Source organism: Gymnoscopelus microlampas, assembly GCF_963454915.1.
Source record: "Gymnoscopelus microlampas genome assembly, chromosome: 18".
In the NCBI taxonomy this organism is placed as follows: domain Eukaryota; kingdom Metazoa; phylum Chordata; class Actinopteri; order Myctophiformes; family Myctophidae; genus Gymnoscopelus; species Gymnoscopelus microlampas.
In genome coordinates, this window is record NC_139955.1 from 5,450,754 (window position 1) to 5,471,001 (window position 20,248).

A 20,248-nucleotide genomic window follows, 5' to 3' on the forward strand; every position below is an offset into this window, starting at 1 on the left:
GTGTAAAGCAGTGGTTTTCAACCTTTTTCATGCCAAGGACCCCTAAATTGATATACATTTGGCCGCGGACCACCATTTGAAAATATTTGTGCCAGGGACCGCCAAAAGCAAAGATATCAGTTAATTTTTGCTTTAAAAAAGTATAAATATTCAAAGATATGCACACTTTTTCAAGGTTTTTCAAAAATAGCAGATCTACAAGCTCATAGCGCGGCACTCGGTGCCGCGCTATGAGCTTGTATATCTGCTATTTTTGAATAGCCTAAGCTAAGTGGTTAAAAATGATTGTGATGCTATGAACTAATTTTGCTGGGGACCCCCTGGTACTCTCTCAAGGACCACTGGTGGTCCCCGGACCACTGGTTGAAAACCACTGGTGTAAAGTAACCAAGTACATTTAACCAAGTACTGTGCCTAAGTGCAATGTTGAGGTATTTTTTAGCGGCGCTAGCCGCTCTATACCTGACTCTGTCCGTGTGCGTCAACGCTCTGATTGGTCAGGTGCGTCAACAAAGTGATTGGTCAAGCTTCACGTGACACGTGGCTACAAACACATTATAAACACATATCGATGACAAAATGTATCAAAGGCACCGCTACCTTCACACAGGGTGTGATTTTTTTTACTTTACTGGAGTAATTGCCAATGCTCAGTGCTTTTACTTCTACTCCACTACTATCTCAGAGGCAAATATTGTACTTTTTTACTCCTCTACAATTATTTGAAAACTTTAGTTACTTTAAATTATGATGTTATAAAACATACATGCATACATTAACCCCTTTAGCCCTATTTTATCCCTAGGCTATTTGAAAGTAGCCGATCTGCATCTTGCAGATCGGCTTTTTTCAAACATTTTAGTACTTTAACTTTTCGTGCTTTAAGTACATTTTGATACCAATACTTTTGTTCTTTTACACAAGTACATTTTGAATTCCGGACTTTTACTTGTAACAGAGTACTTCTACATTGCAGTATTGATACTTTTACTTAAGTGAAGCATATGAGTACTTTTTCCACCACTGTCTGTCTGTCTGTGTCTGCCTGCCTCCCTGCCTCCCTGCCTGCCTGTCTGTTTGTCTGCCAGGCCCGCTCCCAACGGCAGTACGACACCCTTTCTTGTGATCTACGACTCTTCTCTATGTGTCTGGCTGCTGGTCTGTCTTTTGTTGAATTGAATTCGTCTGTCTGTCTGTCTGTCTGTCTGTCTGTCTGTCTGTCTGTCTGTCTGTCTGTCTGTCTGTCTGTCTGTCTGTCTGTCTGTCCACGGTGGATCATTCATCACCATGGAACACATTGATCCCTCATTAGTGTACGGTCGTGGTGGTGTGGTGAATCTGTTTATAGAGGGTGCTGGTCTGAGAGAGATTGATGATGGAGCACGCGTGTGTGTGTTGTGTGTGCGTGTGTGTGTGTGTGTGTGTGTGTGTGTGTGTGTGTGTGTGTGTGTGTGAGTGTGTGCGGTCCTGGGTGCCAGCGCGTGTTGGTGCGTATGCGCTCTCAATCAGCGTGCATTTCTCACCGACAGGTTACACAAACACACGCGCTGCTCTCTGGTTCGCCGGGTTTATTCGGTTGATGATGAACTGTTATTTTATCTGAGAAAGGCTTCTCACAGGGGCCAGGGCCAGACGTATTATTATTATTATTATTATTATTATTCACTGTATTTCTTATTTCCACCCCGAGATAATTTGACATCATCTGCTCTTGGTGGACTGTCTGAGGTGCAGATGTGTGTGTGCATCCCGCACAAAGAAATCATGTTTCCAAGGTGTTTCCTTTCACGACGCTGAAGATTTCCAATATGCTGTTACACTAGGCAACGGTGCACTGCTCTTAACCGTATAAAACCGATTATACTTGGTTGACCGGACTCCCTCGGGGCTCTATAACTATACTAGTGACTTTTCTGTTCTCACTCTACATTAATGCATTGAGACCTAAAGCCGATTCGACAAATGTCTTCTTAATCCCAACAGTGTTCTGAAAAGCGTATCTGAATCAGTGGTTCTCAAACTTTTTCATGTCAAGGACCCACCAAAATGATGTGGATTTGGCCGGCGACCCCCATCTCAAAATGTTTAGTTCCAGGGACCCCCCCAGAAGCAAAGATTTTAGTTAAAAATGTTTGCTTTAAAACCATGTATATTCAAAGATTTGGACACATTTTCACGACTTTTTCAAAAATAGCAGATCTACAAGCTCATAGCGCGGCACTCGGTGCCGCGCTATGAGCTTGTAGATCTGCTATTTTTGAATAGCCAGAAGTGTAGAATAATGCTTTTTAGCTCAAATCAAAAAATGACACAGATGCGTTCCAGGTCTTAATGCCTTAAATATCTTCGCTGAAAATAGTCGACTGCGACGCGGCATGAGCTTGTAGATCTTAGGAAAACGGTATATCCAGATTTTTCTCTACCAAAAACTGTTCATTTCAGAACACATCCGACAGCGCATTACAAATACCGGATTAGACCTTTTCACCGCACACTTGTAATCTCACCAAAGAACGCGACCCATCTGTCTTCCTTGCCAAAACGTAAATAGCAATCTTTTTTTAAACACTTCTATTAGTAAAAAACTGCTTGTTTCAGTGCTGGTACTGCTAAGACATTATCTGCAAAGAAAAAAAAGATACTTTTTTACATTGATTATCAAGAAATTCTACATTCTGCTGACTATACATTGAGGTGCGTTCGTATCAGGCGAGACACAATTATGTTTTGGAGCGAAGCCGTTCAATATGAAGTCGATGTGATTTGAGATACATACGCCAATATCTGTATCCAACGTATATCAAAACAAAATGTCGTCTCTGTTGGGTGGAATCCTCATATGTCCAAAACTGTTACTTTTCAGGATTCAAATTCAAAGTAGCAGATCTACAAGCTCAAAACGTTTCGAGCTTGCGGATCTGTACTTTTCCTCACCTTGCTAAACTAATGGCCTATGTAATTTTTTTTAAGTTTTTCAGGAAAAATAAAAAAACTGATCCAAAACAAAACTATATGATATTTCTTAACCATTTCACCCAAAATGTTTATAACAAATTATGACTATTTAAATAGAAATAACACTGTGTGTCAGTTATGTAACATAATAGATTTAAATAGGTTTAAATAGGATTAAATCTGACTTAGGCCATTTTTTTCTTTTTTTTAAATGGCCTAGATCAGTAAGTAAAATAATAAACCTAAGTCACAAAACCATGTGATTTAGGCAAAAAAAATGCCTATTCTGGCCTAAGTCACACTAGGGAGTTAGGCCATTATACTAAAAGGGGAGTGAACAGCATGATCCTTTTCAATTAGGAGATGGGCGATTTTACCAGAGGTGAGGAGCTGACTTAGTAGGCAAAAATATCATTTTCCTCAAAAAATGACTTTGGCCATTAGTTTAGCAAGGTGACGTTTTGATGCTTTTGTATGACGCTGTAGTATGATCAAGTAGGGCATTCATTTACAGGGGGAAAAAACACCAAAAGTTAAAATATGGAGATATTTTAAATATATATGCGGTTTCTGCCCGACAGCAACGATAATATGGGTTTCAGCCGATATCCCCTAGCCATTATGTTTGGCCAACGCATGGTTGTCAGTGGATGAACCATTCTGTCGCCTGCCTGTGAGTGCTGTTCACTTTGATGCAGCAGATCAGCTAGTCTGTCTGACTGTGTGCTGGACGGAGATTCAAGCCAGGTTGCGAAGCGTCTGTGATTCACCAGGAAAAAAAAATACAAGCCTTTGTGCTCAGTTCAGCATCTCTTCCTCAGAGTTCTGTTTGGAATTGATTGTGTTGATGTTGGAGAGGGAGAGAGAGGGAGACAGAGAAACGGTGTTGCCACGTCTGCTTATTATAAGCGACGTTGGGCTTGTTTTTCTGTGAAGTTGCTTGCAAATATTGGTTGATGCGTTTTTTTTGGGGGGATTGTTTCTAAAGTTTTGTTGCTTCTTTGGGCTTGCTTCCAATTATTGTTTAAACCAGTGGTTCTCAAACTTTTTCGTGTCAAGGACCCCCAAATAAATGTATGTGTCGGACCCCCAAATGGTTTAATGTTTAATGTTTCTGCATTTAGCACTTTTTTTACTCAAGTTTTTCACGCGTCGCGAGCTTGTAATAGCCGATGCATATAGGTTTAAATTGCTCATGGGCTTGTTTTCATAAACCGCTTATTTCTCTCGCAAAATCTGGCAACACTGTGTGTGTGTGTGAGAGAGACAGACAGAGAGAGAGGAAGGCGGAAAGCGACTGGCTCAGGGTGTTTTGTGTGTTGTCAACAAGCAGTGAGCATTTGTATTTGTGTGAGAGCAAATATGTGTGGCTGTGTGTGCCAGATTGGATCTTTTCTCTCAGCGTTGTGCTTGTGTTGTGACAGCTTTACAGGATATGAGCGACTGCCGCACGCGCGCATGCACTGTGTGAGTGTGCGTGTCTGTGTGTGTGTGTGTGTGTGTGTGTGTGTGTGTGTGTGTGTGTGTGTGTGTGTGTGTGTGTGTGTGTGTGTGTGTGTGTGTGTGTGTGTGTGTGTGTGTGTGTGTGTGTGTGTGTGTGTGTGTGTGTGAGTGTGAGAGATGTATCGAGCCCCCAATACTCCGCTGTTCCACATTCATACATTTTCTTTATTTTATTTGTGTGTGTGTGTGTGTGTGTGTGTGTGTGTGTGTGTGTGTGTTTCTGTGTAGGCTTACAAGTATCAGTTATTTTCATAGCCATTCTTCTATCGATTACTTTTTGGAATAATCGAGAAGCACGTGTTTGTAGCCCCAGGCTACAACACTGATGATACGTCCCAGGTGCATCCACGTGATGTTTTCTTTATAATTATGGTAACATTTTTTATTATTTTTTTAAAAGTTCTTTCAATTAATTATTTCAAACTTTTCGCCTATAATGACTTGCCCTAAATAGGGATCGACAACTAATCCACTATGTTAAACTTTATTTTATTTTATAGTAGAGTGGATAGACGAACCCATTAAGACCTGGAACGCATCTGTGTCACTTTTAGATTTCTTTAGGCTATTCAAAAATAGCAGATATACAAGGTCATAGCGCGGCACTCGGTGCCGCGCTATGAGCTTGTAGATCTGCTATTTTTGAAAAATCTTTTCTTTTTTTTTTTACTGTTTTAACACATTGACTGCCTGAATTATTTTCACTGCCTATTGTTATTCATGCCAGAGATTTTTTTCATTTTTCAATGAAAAAAAAAAAAGTACTCAGGAGCCGAGATACAAAATTTTAAAGTTTTAAGTTAACAAGGAAGTGGATGAGAGTAAAGATCTTCGAAAATTCATATCTCCTTGGTCTTTGGGTCAAATTTAAAAAAAAAAGTTTAAAAAAAAAAAAGAAAAAAATCTTCTTTTTTTTTGGAAAAAAATATTTTTTTGCTAAAATCGAGTTAACTCGATCTAGGCAGTCAATGTGTTAAAAACCATAATAAAAAAGGAACGAACAAGGTTTCAACCCGACAGCGACGGTTTTGTTTTGTCGTTGTTTCCCCCCCCCCCTATAGAGAACTCCCATCTGCTGACCATCCAGCCTGACCTGACCACCACCACCACCAGCTACCAGGGCACGCTGCACTCGCGCCACGACACCGTCGGGAAGTTCTCCATGAGCAACGGTCTGTCCTGGGAAACGTCCTGTAGAAACGTATCATCATGGCTGTCATTGGGGCAGAAAAACCTCTTGTATCCATGTATCCATTCCCCTAAATCAGTGGTTTTCAACCAGTGGTCCCGGGACCACCAGTGGTCCTTGAGGGAGTACCAGGGGGTCCCCAGCGAAATGAGTTAACGTAGCGTCAAAATCATTTTTAACCACTTAGCTTTTGCTATTCAAAAATAGCAGATCTGCAAGCTCATAGCGCGGCACCGAGTGCCGCGCTATGAGCTTGCAGCTCTGCTATTTTTCAAAAACCTTGAAAAACTGTGCATATCTTTGAATATTTATATTTTTTAAAGCAAAAATTAACTGATATCTTTGCTTCTGGGGGTCCCTGGCACAAAACATTTTCAAATGGGGGTCCGCGGCCAAATGTATATCAATGTAGGGGTCCTTGGCATGAAAAAGGTTGAAAACCACTGCCCTAAATCAACTCATTAAAATCAGGAAAGCATCTGTGTCATTTCAGATTTGAGCTATTATGTATAGCAAAGTGACTCTTGGCGAGCTTGTACATCTACTATTTTTTTACGTTTTAGATCAATATTACAGAATGTTTTGAATAATTTGGATTTTTTTTTAACACAAATCTTCTCTTCTGGAGGTCCTTGGCACAAAACATTTGCAGACGGGGGTCCGCGGCCAAATACGTATCATTTTGGAATCCTTGGCACGAAAAAGTTTGAGAACCACGCATTTGTAGAATCGGCCCGAGGTCTTAAAGGGTTAAAGGAATACTTAACCCAAAAAAGGATGTATTTTCTATCAATTACTCACCTCGTGAAGCCTTGAATGCGTGGAGATTTCTTTCATTTCTTTTTTTGTCGTGTTCCTGCACCAATAATTCTATATTTGCTGACACTGCTGTGGTAGTAGACCGATGCAAAAATATATACAATATATTGATATAAACTCCAAAACAACTCTCTGGCTGCTGATGATCCAGGTTCAAAGAGATTGTTTTTGATATAGTTTTGCTTTAGTTAAGATTGGTCTCCTATTAACTTCAATTTGTCCTAATTATTGGATTATCGGCTCAGGAATGCGACAGATCTATTTTTTTAATTGAAGTCCTGAAAAGTAGCCGTTTTGGACATTTCCACCTGACAGCAACGTTATTCAATATGAATCACAAAAAGTCATTTCCGCAGAGAGTAGAATGAGTCAATTTTTTTAATAACATTAGGAGCTTTGTGAGGTGAAGTCTCCAGAATACATTTTACAGGTCAGGAGGAGTCAATATAAATGAGAAGGTTGGTTAGTCCTTATCATGGCTATTCCTGTACATGTGGTGCGCTATAATAGAAACTCTTAACACAAGTCAGGATCCCATCAGGTGGTATGGAACAGAAACAGACAGAAAACAGACACCTGGCACCCGAGAGCTGTCGAACAGCATTTCAGTTAGACACTTAGACCATTTATGGCAATGATATTGCATTCAGTTTGGCCGTGTGACTCTTCTCCTGTGATGAGAGTTATTGCATGAACATTGAAGGGCATAAGTTAAGATACAGATATATAACATACAATCCACAGAAGCATACGTTTGAATATTGAGCCCTTAAGGCATAAGTTCAGATACACATATGTAACATGATACAATCCACAGAATCATACATTTAAAGGTGTAGGTCACCCCAAAAATGACTTATTGTCTATCAATTACACACCCCATGAAGCCTTGAATTCATGGATTTTTTTTTGTTTTTGTTGTCGCATTCCTGAGCCAATAATTTGATGACCGGGTGTATTTCCTTGGCATCTTTCCGCCGGTAATCAAATCATTGGCTTAGGAATGCGACAAAAAGAAAAAAAAATCCATAAATTCAAGGCTTCATTGGGTGTGCAATTGATAGAAAATAAGTAATTGTTTGGGTGAACTACTCCTTTAACCCAAGGAGAGGGCTGGGGAGGTAGAGGGAGTTTGATAACAGACAGGAAGAGTGAACCGTGTTCTGATTAGAAAGACCACCTACATGAACCATTAGAGTGTACAGTGTGTGTTAGCTTGTTAGCGAGAGACCGCCTGACTGCCGTGGGTGCATGTATGAATGAACTGTTAGCGAATGAGAATGAAGGGAGAGTGAGGTGTGCCGTGCCTACAGTATATTAACTATCGGGATGCTTGATATTACAGCAGGAACAAAGCTTAGACTAGAAGGAACAGTGGTGGGAAAAGTACTCAAATGTTTTACTTAAGTATCAATACTGCAATCTAGAAGTACTCTGTTACAAGTAAAAGTCTGGTATTTAAAATGGACTTGAGTAAAAGTACAAAAAGTATTGGTATCAAAATGTACTTAAAGTACCAAAAGTAAAAGTACTAAAATGTTTGAAAATACCAGATCTACAAGCTCACAACGTGTCGCGATGCGACGCGTTGTGAGCTTGTGGATCTGCTATTTTCAAATAGCCTAGGTATAAAATAGGGCTAAAGTGGTTAATGTATGTTTTATAATATAATAATTTATAACTGCAAAGTAACTAGTAACTAAAGTTTTCAAATAATTGTAGGGGAGTAAAAGTACAATATTTGCCTCTGAGATGTAGAGGAGTAGAAGTAGAGGTACTGAAAATGTCAAATGCTCCAATGAAGTAAAAAAGACCTAAATATTTGACTTAAGTACAGTACTTGAGTAAATGTACTTAGTTACTTTACACCACTGTTGATATATTACAGCAGGAATAAAGCTTAGACTAAGAATGAAACACTAAACATTTTAGTATTGTCATATATATTATTTGCCATTTTCAGGTCCTCTGCTGGACCCGCTGCCCGCCAACGGCTCGCACACGCTGCACAACGGCAAGCTGAACGCCGTGGGCGACCCCGTGGACTTCGTCGGCAGGCTGTCGTCCGGTCAGGGCTACTTCAAGACGCTGCCCCGCGACCTGGCCAACACCTCCTACGGCACCTTCAACTTCCTGGGAGGCAGGCTGACCATCCCCAACACAGGTGGGCTTCTTCTACGGGACCGCTCTCTAAGGGATGAAAGATATGTGGAGCCGTGGGTTCTCAGCCATGTGGGGCTGCGAGGCTATTGCAAAGTGGGCCCCCAAATAATTGATAAAAACACTTAACTCTTTAACACATTGACCGCCATAGGTTAATCTCATAATGTACTCACCAGTGCCAACGTTTTATTGTTTTGTTTTTTGTTTTTTTCAGGTCGCCATAGACCTTGTTAAAATCCTTAAAATTGAGCCGTGCACTGTTTGTAAACATCGTGCAGATCTGCCTCGTTCGAGCAGTGAAAACCACGTGTCAAACGGTGCCTCCATGTTGTAGTTAGAACGGTTTATGTTAAACAGTGATCGACGAGGAGAAGAAAACAACAAGGAGAAAATTGAGTTTCAGTTTCATCATTAGAATGAGGGCTGCCGGCATCGGAAAAACTGGAATCCCAAATAAGGGCTTTCCGGTGGTGTTACAATGAAATGGTCCGTGTAGAAAATTGAAAAAAGTTTTTTTTTTTTTCGAAAAAAAGGAAAAAGCACCACGGCCCGTAGGCTACGGTATCGGCGCTTTACAGTTGGATTTATCGGCCCGTAGGCTACGGGACCGGCGGGTAGAGTGTTAAGACCGGGAACGCATCTGTGTGTCATTTTTAGATTTCTTTGGGCTATTCAAAAATAGCAGATATACAAGCTCATAGCGCGGCACCGAGTGCCGCGCTATGAGCTTGTAGATCTGCTGTTTTTGAAAAATCATGAAAAGTTGTGCAAATATTAGATTTTTCTTTTCTTTTCGGACATTTGTAACTCAAATCTTTGCTTCTGGGGTTTCCTGGAACTAAATATTTTACAAATGTTCGCTTTAAAAAAATATATAATCCAAGATTTTGCCACGAATGTTCAAGATTTTTCGAAAAATAGCAGATATACAAGCTCATAGCGTGGCACTCGGTGCCGCGCTATGAGCTTGTATATCTGTTTTTTTTTTTGAATAGCCAAAGAAACCTAAAAATGACACACAGATGCGTTCCCGGTCTTTATGGGTTGAGATGTGAATGATAACATAACATTGATATTAAAAAGTGATAGTGATCAATAAGAACTTAAAGTATACTATATTAGTTCCATTGATCCAAGCCGGAACACAATCGATTGATTGATCATTCAAATAAACATGCTCTGAAAATGCACTCGGCCCACCCATCTGACCACTTAACACATTGAGTGCCCGAATTATTTCTGGCTATTTCAGTGCGATTTTTTTTTTGGAGGTTCCAGAGGGTTTAGTCATTTCAAACACTTTTGTTTGTCTCATTTTCAAGGACCCCCATAACTCTGAGAGTGTACAAATGGAACCAAATGGACCCGTAAGGGTCCATTTGGTTCCATTTGTACACTCTCAGAGTTACACACCCACCATAAGGGGCCATTTGGGAACCAAAATGGAGTGTTTCTAGTGAGCCAACATGCACGATATCATCACCCTGACCAGAATGGAACAGAGCCCTTCATTAGTATCATTAGTAACACCTGTGAAGGAAGTAAGAAGAAGCCCAATTTCTTTCCAATATGGCTGCTGTGCATAGAGCCTATTGTGGTGAGCTTTTCTTTCCCCCCGCACCGCGCAGGAGGACAAAACGACAATGATCGCGCTGCGATCACCGCTGATCCGAGCGGTAACGCGCGCGTGGACCGCTTACCGCCTGTCACGACCTTTAGGCTGTAGTTTCTATTGGCTTGTAATACCCCCCATCGATGATGTCACTGGTAGATGATGTCACTGGTAGACAGCCCACCAATGAGACACAGAGTTAGTGGACGGAAATTGTGCCATCTTATAGTGATTAGCAAGGTCCAATTATATGAAGATAAGGTTGAAAATGGGTGAAATGCTCCTTAAAGGTCCAGTGCAACGACATTTTCGTCTTTTCGTCAATGTCATTTTATTGGTGCGCAGTGTCATTGTTTGTAGCCTGCAGGAGCAGGCTGGCCAAGGGAGACAGAGACGGCCACCGTGCAGAATGTCTGTTACCAAGTTACTTATTTCTAACCTAAAATGTTTTCAGATACCTATTTTAGTGTACTGATTATGTTTACAGTGAGTAATACACCGCCTGGACGGCATCTTGAATGAGATTCAAAACTGAGTAGCTTTGTAATTAAAATCAGGTGTGTTTGGAGGAACATGCAGCTATGGGAATCACACAGGTTAACGGAATCAAGATTCATTTATATTCATGAAAGGGTATATGTCATCACGCAGCACGTTTTCGTTCACAGGAAGTAATTAAGATTGGCTTTTTATGGACTTTTGATATAAAAATACACATCTATTGTCAGGTATGCCCATAGGATGACCACGGATATGCTCTTAAATTGTGCAAAACATATTTCTCATATCACTAGGTGTTATTTAGTTTGTTTGATGAAACAACTGATGATTGACAACGCAACTCTCCTACAGAAAGAAAAACTGCAACACGACATGATTATGTGCGCTGGCAGCACCGGGTGCTGCCGCATGTGTAATGGGAGATGCAGTCTTTCGCTCATTTCGAAGCCTGAGAATTGTAGTCAATTTGTAGGTGCCCCTTGTTTAGTTTCTTACTCTTTGGATAAAGTTTGCCTTTTTCACCGTCAGTTGATGCGTGGTTCAAAACGAGAAAAATCACTGGGGGAAGAGATTTTGTGTAGAGGGGGGGAAAGGAGCATACCAAGTATAGAGCCCTGGGGGACTCCCGTCAACTAAGTATATAGGGGTTTAAGTGGTTATGGTGAATTTAACTTTGCAACGTGAGCATTTCCATCTCTGCCCCACCACCAGCCTCCAAGTCCAATGCTGTACTTAGGTGCTCAGCAGTGCATGCTATGTCCACTACTATGAAAAGGATTTTAAAATGAATGACACACACACATGCCCCCCCCCCCCAGCTTATCAAAGTCACAGAAGCTGTCTTCAAACTCTTATCCAAGTCTATTTATGGGTGGAGTGTACTTTTTCTGCAGTCCTGTCCAAGGCCCCAGATGCACACACACATTGTCGTTCGGCACCGAGTGAGCAGAAGGAAAGTGCAGCAATGTATTTATTTTCTGTAAAGGCAACAGAGAAAGTGTTCATGTTCGCTTAAAAAAAAAAACGGAGTGGGCATGTCAGAGAGTCTTACCAGCGCCTTGCGGTTCACAGTTCAAATTGTTCAGTTTTCCCAGTTATGTCCATTAAGAATGGCAAGGTCTAACGCTCAGGTGGCGCAGAGGTAAAGCAGCTAACCCACCGCCGCAGAGTCTGTGGGTTTGAATCCACCGTGGTGAAAACGCATCTGTGACACTTTGGCTATTCAAAAATAGCAGTGCTATTTTTGAAAAATCGTGAAAATGTGTGCAAATCTTTGAATATATATATTTTTTATATATATATAAAATATTTTTAACTCAAATCTTTCCTTCTGGGGGTCCCTGGAACAACATATTTTGAGATGGGGGTCCACGGCCAAATACACTTAATTTTGAGGGTCCTTGAGATGAAAAAGATTGAGCACCACTTACTTAGAAACATACGTTTTTCAGAATACTGTTGGGATTTAGGAGACATGTAGAATCGGCTTCAGGTCTTAATGGGTTAATTGCCCAGCCCTAGTACAACAGCAGTGGCAACACAACTGTGGGGAGGAATTAATTGGCATAACGACAAAATTGTGAAGAAAAACGGGGGCGGGTAAAAAAAATATTGACTACTCGCTCCCCTCTGGTTTCCATGCACTATTTCATTTTTCCGTTCACCGAAAAGTGACAAAAAAACGCTTCAACAGTCTCCCCTGTGTCATGGGGTTTCAGCGTGTAGGAACACATCTTCGTGTTCAGCTGACAGCTCCTCCAGCAGAACCTCGAACGACCCGCGTTTGTTCTGCTTTGGAGCGGGTTGTTGTTTGCGGTTGTTATGTCAGCAGTCATTACGTGATCAAAGCCCGCCACTTTTTGCAACATATGGCGAACGGCGGCAGCGGTAATGTAGGACATTTGGGGGACATCTGGGTCACCTTTGCATTGTGCCACGAAAGCCTGTGTGACGGCGCGGGTCATTGCGGGGCCACCTTCTGTTGTCACAGACACCAGCTTTTCCGCAGTGACGGAGGAAGTACTCGCATTTTTTTTTACTTAAGTAAAAGTATCGATACCCTATTGTAGAAATAGTCTGTTGCAAGTACTACAGTACAAGTTCGGTATTAACACATTGACTGCCTGAATTATTTTCACTGCCTATTGTTATTCATGCCAGAGATTTTTCAATGAAAAAAAAAAAGTACTCAGGAGCCGAGATACAACATTTTAAAGGAAGTGGATGAGAGTAAAGATCTTAAAAAATGCATATCTCCTTGGTCTTTGGGTCAAATAAAAATAAAAAAAAGTTTAAAAAATATTTTGTTTTGCTAAAATCGAGTTAACTCGATCTTGGCAGGCAAGCGATGAAAAGCTAATATCGAGTTAACTCGATCTAGGCAGTCAATGTGTTAAAAATCTACTTGAGTAAAAGTACAAAAGTATTGGCATCAAAATGTACTTAAAGTACCAAAAATAAAAGTACTTATTGTGCAGAAGGTCCCATTTTACAAGTTTTAAAATGTATAAAATCCTTTAAAAATTGCAGATCTACAAGCTCACAGCGGCAGCGCGTCGCTTTGCGATGCGTTGTGAGCTTGTAGGTGCTATTTTTAGAACATGCCCTGCGAGCACCCCGTTGGCACCTGCAGGGCAACCAGGTGGCCGCTGCTTTAGAATATTCATAAAAAATCCATTGAAACTACTCAATAGCCAATACCAAAATGTACTCAGTAGAGCGCAGACCTCCGCCTAGGCCTACAAATCTCCTCAGTTTGCTCTATCGAAAGTTTCTTCAACCTCAGAGTTACTACAGGGGGGCCGCCAAATCTTTTTTTCTCTTTTTGGAATAAACTGGTTGGAATAACGTGTTCTTTCCACGCACTACGTCCAACCGGGGAAATTCCCCCCTGTCGGTTGATAAGAAGGCTTGTTAGCTCTCATGCATTGAAGGAGGCATGAGCTCGACTCTGGGCTCTCCCTAGGCTGGCAGAGGGAGTGTAGCGCCCAGGATTACTTAGACAATTGGCACTGGGTGAAAAAAATGGGGTTGCAAAATCGTGGGATAAAAATTGTTGTAAAAAAAAGAAGAACCCTAGCATACATATTCCGGGGGGAACATTCACCCAAAATAGCAGATCTACAAGCTCACAACGCGTCACACTGCGACGCATTGTGACGCTTGTACATTGGTTAGTATAGCGATTCTGATTCTGTAATTCTAAGGTAGATAAAGCAGTAACGACTTTATCTGCACTGAATCCATCATTGGAAATTGTTTGGAAGAATTGACCAATAGGCTCTATTCACAGCAGCCATATTATGAAGACATTCACAGGTGTTACCAATGATACTAATGAAGGCTCTGTTCCATTTAGTGTAGCACAGTGGTTTCCACGACCCCCATAACTCTGAGAGTGTACAAATGGAACCAAATACGGGTCCATTTGGTTCCATTTGTACACTCTCAGAGTTACACACCCGTAAGGGGCCATTTGGAAGCCCATGAGGGTCCCTGGATCCCAACTGTAGACCCACTGGTGTAACAGAGTGTTTCCAGTGAGCCAACATGCACAATATCAGCACCCTGACTCTGTTTGCCCATGAATGGAACAGAGCCTTCATTAGTATCATTGGTAACACCTGTGAATGTCTTAATAATATGGCTGCTGTAAATAGAGCCTATAGCGCCTTTATAGCAGCGATTCCCAACCTGTGGGCTGAGGCCCACTGGTGAAGGTTGGTCCCCAAATAATTGGCAAAATAATAAGTTTAATGACAAAGTACTATAACGTTTTTTTTTTTTAATTGGTGGATGGGTCGGGTAGATGGGTCAGCAGATTTTCAAGTGGGCCCTGATCAAGAAAAGGTTGGGAAGTGTTGCTCTATAGCTTTGCTTCTCAAAGTGGGTTCCGGGGACCCCCAGTGGTCCTTAGGGGGGTTCCAGAGGGTCCAGGGGGTACAAGCTTCGCACTTCGTGCCGCGCTGTGAGCTTGTAGATCTGCTATTTTTGAAAAATATCGAAAATGTTAAGAACATTTTGAATCATTTAGATTTTTTTTTATATAAATCTTCTCTTCTGGGGGTCCCTGGAACAAAACGTTTTCAGATGGGGGTCCGCGGCCAAATACATATCAATTTGTGGGTCCATGACTTGAAAAGGTTTTAGAACCACTGCTCTATAGCAGTAGCCTGGTAAACCCCCCTCCCTCCGGAAATCTCATTTGCATTTGATTTCAGGAAGGAGGTCTCAGATCGCGCAGGGAGTAAAGCTGCCCGCAACGCTGCGTATTCGAACCAATCAGCGGCTGCTAGGGGCGGGATCATCCAATCACCTGCCTAGTAGCTTGAAAAAAAGAAAAACCCTCTCTGTCATCGATTCTGCTTCCGGAGTCTCAGATGGAAGTAGGCTGTGAAACAAGTGTGTGTCGCAAGCTTCTTCCATTTGACGGTGTCAGGTTACTATAGCAGTGGTTCTCAAACTTTTTCATATCAAGGACCCCCAAATTGGCACGTGTTAGCCCGCGGACCCCCATTTGAAAAGATATCTAGCAGTAATTTTCAACTATTATTGATTTCAAGGACCCCCAGTTTCATATGCATTAGGCTACGGACCCCCATTTAATGGCATTTATACCTCTGGGACCCGAATTTATATTATAAAATCAATGTTAATTTAACTCTGAGAGTGTACAAATGGAACCAAATGGACCCGTTAGGGTCCATTTGGTTCCATTTGTACACTCTCAGAGTTACAGAACCATAAGGGTCCATTTGGTTCCTATCCATCATTTAGCTGGGGACCCCCTGGAACCCCTTCGAGTACCCCTGGGGGTCCCCGGACCCCACTTTGAGAACTACTGCTCTATAGCACCTTTGTCTGTTCTCAATAGAATAGACCCAGTTAGGCCACATCGTCGCTGTCGGGTCAAAACCTTGTATTAGTGGAGGTGTTAGGACCCAAAAATATGCCGTTGACTTCAAGTCATGATACAAAGGTCCCCTTTGGTATGGAAGTACCTTAGGGCCATAGGAAAACATGTATCCAAAGAGACGAGTTAGATCACGCTTCATTTCTGAAATATACATGTTTTTAAAAATGGCCGCCACCATTTACAGCAATACAGCAAAAACAATATCTTTGCTTCTGTTAAAGCTATAACAATAATATTGGTGTCAAAGTGTACATTTTTGGGGTCAAGTAATCCAATTCAATAGGTTTCAAGGCAAAAAAAAAAAATCATTTTCTCAATGCCATGAAAACAGGGCTAAAATATGCTAATTTAATTGGAAAATGTTGTTTTAACAAGGGTAACTTTCCATTTTTCCCCACTCTAAAACCTTAATTTAGTTTCCCCTTTGGCATGGAAGTACCTTAGGACCATAGGAAAACATTTATCCAAAGAGACGAGTTAGATCACCCTTCATTTCTGAAATATACACGTTTTAAAAAATGGCCGCCACTATTTACAGCAATACAGCAGAACCAATATCTTTGCTTCTGTTAAAGCTGTAATAATATTATTGGTGTCAAAGTGTACATTTTTGGGGTCAAATAATCCAATTCAATAGGTTTCCAGGCAAAAAACCCAATCATTTTCGTATTGCCATTGAAAACAGGGGTAAAATATGCACATTTTATTAGAAAAATACGTAAATAACGGGTAACTTTCCATTTATTTCCCCTCTAAAACTTTAATTTAGTTTTCCCTTTGGCATGGAAGTACCTTAGGGGAATAGGAAATAAATTATCCAAAGACACAAACTAGATAAGACGTCATTTCTAAAGTATTTGTGTTTTAAAAAATGGCCGCCACCATTTACAGCAATACAGCATAGCCCATATCTTTGCTTCTGTTAGGGCTATGATGATAATATTGGTGTCAAAGTGTACATTTCTGGAGCCAAGGAATGCAATTAAATAGGTTCCAAGACTAAAAAACCCAATAGTTTTCTATTTCTATTCTATTTTCAATGGGGGTAAAATATGCACATTTCATCAACAAAATAAGTGACATTAAAATGTTCCCCCTATAAAAAAAACTTTAAGAAGTACAACCTCTTATGCACATGCCGTATGCTCTATGTGTGTCTGTCCAATCTAGGAACCCAGTCAAAAAAAGGAAAAAACAGCACCCTCTGCTATTTTTTTCCTTAAGATTGGACTCTGGGGGGGACCTCCCAATAGAATGTGGATAACAGGATGGTGGCCATTAGGTCCACCCTCAGCCCTCCACTTCCGGTCTACGTGTCTTTGTTTACATTCCTAACATTCCTAACTATACACGTTGTATCAGGAGCTCCCGACAGATTCAGCTGCAGAGCTCTGAATCTGTCTTGAGAGATTAGTGTCTGTCTGACTGTAAGTGTATATGTCTGACTGCTATCACCTGAGAGTTACACCTGTTGCTGCCACAAAACATACATTCTGCACAAGGGACTGCGACAATTTGATTAAATCAGAGGTGACAAAAAATCTGAGACACTTTGAGGTTCAATTTGAGGTTTGTATTACTTTCTCATTGAATACAGAATGTTTTTTATGTTAACTGTGCCATTATTGATCAAAAAGTGGACAGAGCAAGAAGAAGACATGAAGAGTCTGTGAGCCCAGTAAAAACACAGTGCGTGAATGGTGGTGGCAAGTTCACTGCACAGGCTATACTCTCATGCTCATCATCATCCTCATGTGAATAAACCACACCGTGTTTCTTCTGTGGTGAAGTTGGCAACAGAAAGGAACTAAGGACGGCTTCCACCCTGGGATTGGATCGAAAAGTGAAATAATGTGCTCAGGTGCTGGGTGACAAGTGTCTGTTAGCTAAACAAGCTGCTGGTGACATGGTAGCTATGGAGGCAGTGCATCATCGTGCATGCCTGACTAGGCTCTATAGAAAAGCAGAAACCGCCGTTGTGACACGACAGAAAAGAAGGCAACACAGGTCATCAGAGCACATGTCCTCAATGAATTGTTTGAGTCAATCAATTATTATTAAATGTAACACCACGCGCCTTTGAGAGGATATTGACCTCAGATCTGTGCGACTAGATCGTGGCTGGTCCCTGTTATGTTGTTTGATGATGACCTGAAAGCTGTTGTTGGCATGAAAAGCAACACATTTACTGATGTCTCCATCATCTTCAGAGCAGCTAAAATCCTCCGGGAAGAATATCTTCCGATGAAACAATAATTTACAGGTTCCTTCACAGCCTCCTGATTCAATCCCTCCCCTGCTGCAATTGTTCCTAAAGATGCTTCTGGATGGATAAGGTATTGACCAGCCAGCCCCTGAACCAGAGAAGTGCCAGGTTGCTACATCAATTGGGCAGCAAATCATTTACAACTCTGTGAAATGCAGATCCAAGAAATGTCCGTAGTGTTAGTTGTCACATAAGAGAAAGGGAACCACAGCTTCACTGATCTGGCAATGAATCTGCACCTGCATACTGGCAGTAAACACCAGGTGGATACCATGCATAAGCGAGGTATGGTGTATCATGTGATCGCTTGAAAACATTGAGTACAGTGATCAATCAGTGGGAGCAGATTGGTGTGGTGGTCCCACCTATGGCAGTTAAGGGTGTCTTCACTAATGGTGGTTTTGACAACATTGACCTCAACCCATCGTCAACAACAGCAAAATCAGCCCTCCACGGGACATGCATATCTCACTAACATCCTCGTTCCAGCTAAGATGGGGAAGAAGCATGTACAATCCTTTCCAGCTTTCTATACAACAATGGATCTGGATGTTTCACTCCAAACTGATGTTCCTGCCCTTAATACAAACAGTCATCCTCAGCCAGCCTCTTGTCCTTTCAGCAACATACTTGAAGAAGGCTCCCAGTGGTTGGAGAGAGTCACCGACACCTTGTGGGGAAAGACAACCTTGAGGATGAAGAATGGATCTCATGGGGTGCATATTATGCAAGCATTGCAGAGCCTTGTTCAGCCCCACCATCCAGATCATACATACTGCCACTGTTCACAGAGTCTCCTAACAGTCCCACTATGGCTTGGCTTGGCATGCAATGAATGTCCTCCTTCAAGCAATCAACTACCTAAATCCAGGTCAGACACCAGTCACGTTAGCTGATCAACCCCTATTCACACTTGCCAAAAAAGATGCTCTGGAGTGTGTCTGGAGACTGGCTGGATGAATGGCAGTGGATGGACTACAGCTCTCACCAATAGTGGTAATTCAACTAGTGGCAAAGCTCAGTCTTTCATTGGTGTTGACCACATCTGCAGAACCTGGTACATGCATCAGGTGTCTGTAGCTGCTCTGTACTTGTGATGAAGGCTTATGAGCGATATTTGGAAAAGGCTGTAAATGATGAGTCGAGCCCCCTCTTCCTTTTGCCCTTTGATGAATGGCTTCAATTTCAATTATTTCAAGGGACTTGCCAGAACTGGTTATTTGCAAGTGCAAGACTCAAATTACCACAACAACCCCATTGTCATGGTAGTAAGAAAATTATTGGGGATTTGTTTTGCCTTGAAACCTAATTAATTGGATTCCTTGACCCTAAAAATGTTTACCATTATAGCTTTAACAGAAGTAAATATGGGTTCTGCTGTATCACTTCAAATGGTGGCGGCCATTTTTAAATCATCATCATTTCTTTCTTAGTGCTCTAAGGTACTTCTATACCAAAGGGAAAAGTAAATCAAAGTCTTAGAGGAGGGGGGGGGGGTAAGTTACCCTGTTAAAACGTATTCTTCAAATGAAATTTACATATTTTACCCCCCGCTGTCATGGCAATTAGTAAAGCATTGGGTATTTTACATTGAAACCTATTTAATTGAATTCCTCAACCCCAAAAATGTACAATTTGACACCAATATTATTACTATAGCTCTAACAGAAGCAAAGATATGGGGTCTGGTATAATAGTGGTTAATTGTCGTCAGCCTTTTTTTTAAAACGCCTATATAAAGAAAATGAAGGGTGATCAAACTTGTCTCTTTGGATATTTTTTTTCCTATGGCCCTAAGGTACTTCCATGACAAAGGGAAAAGTAAAAACAAGTTTTAGAGGGGGAGGGGTTAAGTTACCCAGTTAAAATGTATTTTTTTAATGAAGTTTGCATATTTTACCCCCCACTTTCATGGCAATTAATGAAGTATTTGTTTTTTTTGCATTGAAACCTATTTAATTGAATTCCTTGACCCCAGAAATGTACACTTTGACACCAATATTATTATTATAGCTCTAACAGAAGCAAAGATATGGGGTCTGGTGTAATAGTGGTTAATTGTCGGCGGCCATTTTTAAAAACGCCTATAAAAAAAAAAGAAGGGTGATCTAACTCGTCTCTTTGGATAATTCTTTTCCTATGGCCCTAAGGTACTTCCATACCAAAGGGGACCTTTGTATCATGACTTGAAGTCAAATGTTGCTTAGCACCTCCACTATATCTCCATATTCAAAATGTTCAGTTTTTTTTTACTTAACGCCCCACTTGACAGTGTCGCTCAAAAGTAACAAAAATAGCCGATCTACAAGCTCACAACGTGTCGCA

General features: G+C 41.2%; 1 protein-coding gene across 1 annotated transcript in view; it reads left to right on the forward strand.

The window, feature by feature from the left end:
- The window catches only part of unc5a (unc-5 netrin receptor A), a gene marked incomplete at its 5' end in the record, with an annotated part of 423,634 nt that overhangs the window by 345,126 nt on the left and 58,260 nt on the right, over positions 1–20,248 (forward strand). Inside the window, 2 exons of the mRNA XM_084040981.1 lie at positions 5,520–5,630; positions 8,430–8,630. Of these exons, the coding sequence (XP_083897107.1) occupies positions 5,520–5,630; positions 8,430–8,630 (312 nt within the window). The remainder of the gene's footprint in view (positions 1–5,519; positions 5,631–8,429; positions 8,631–20,248) is intronic.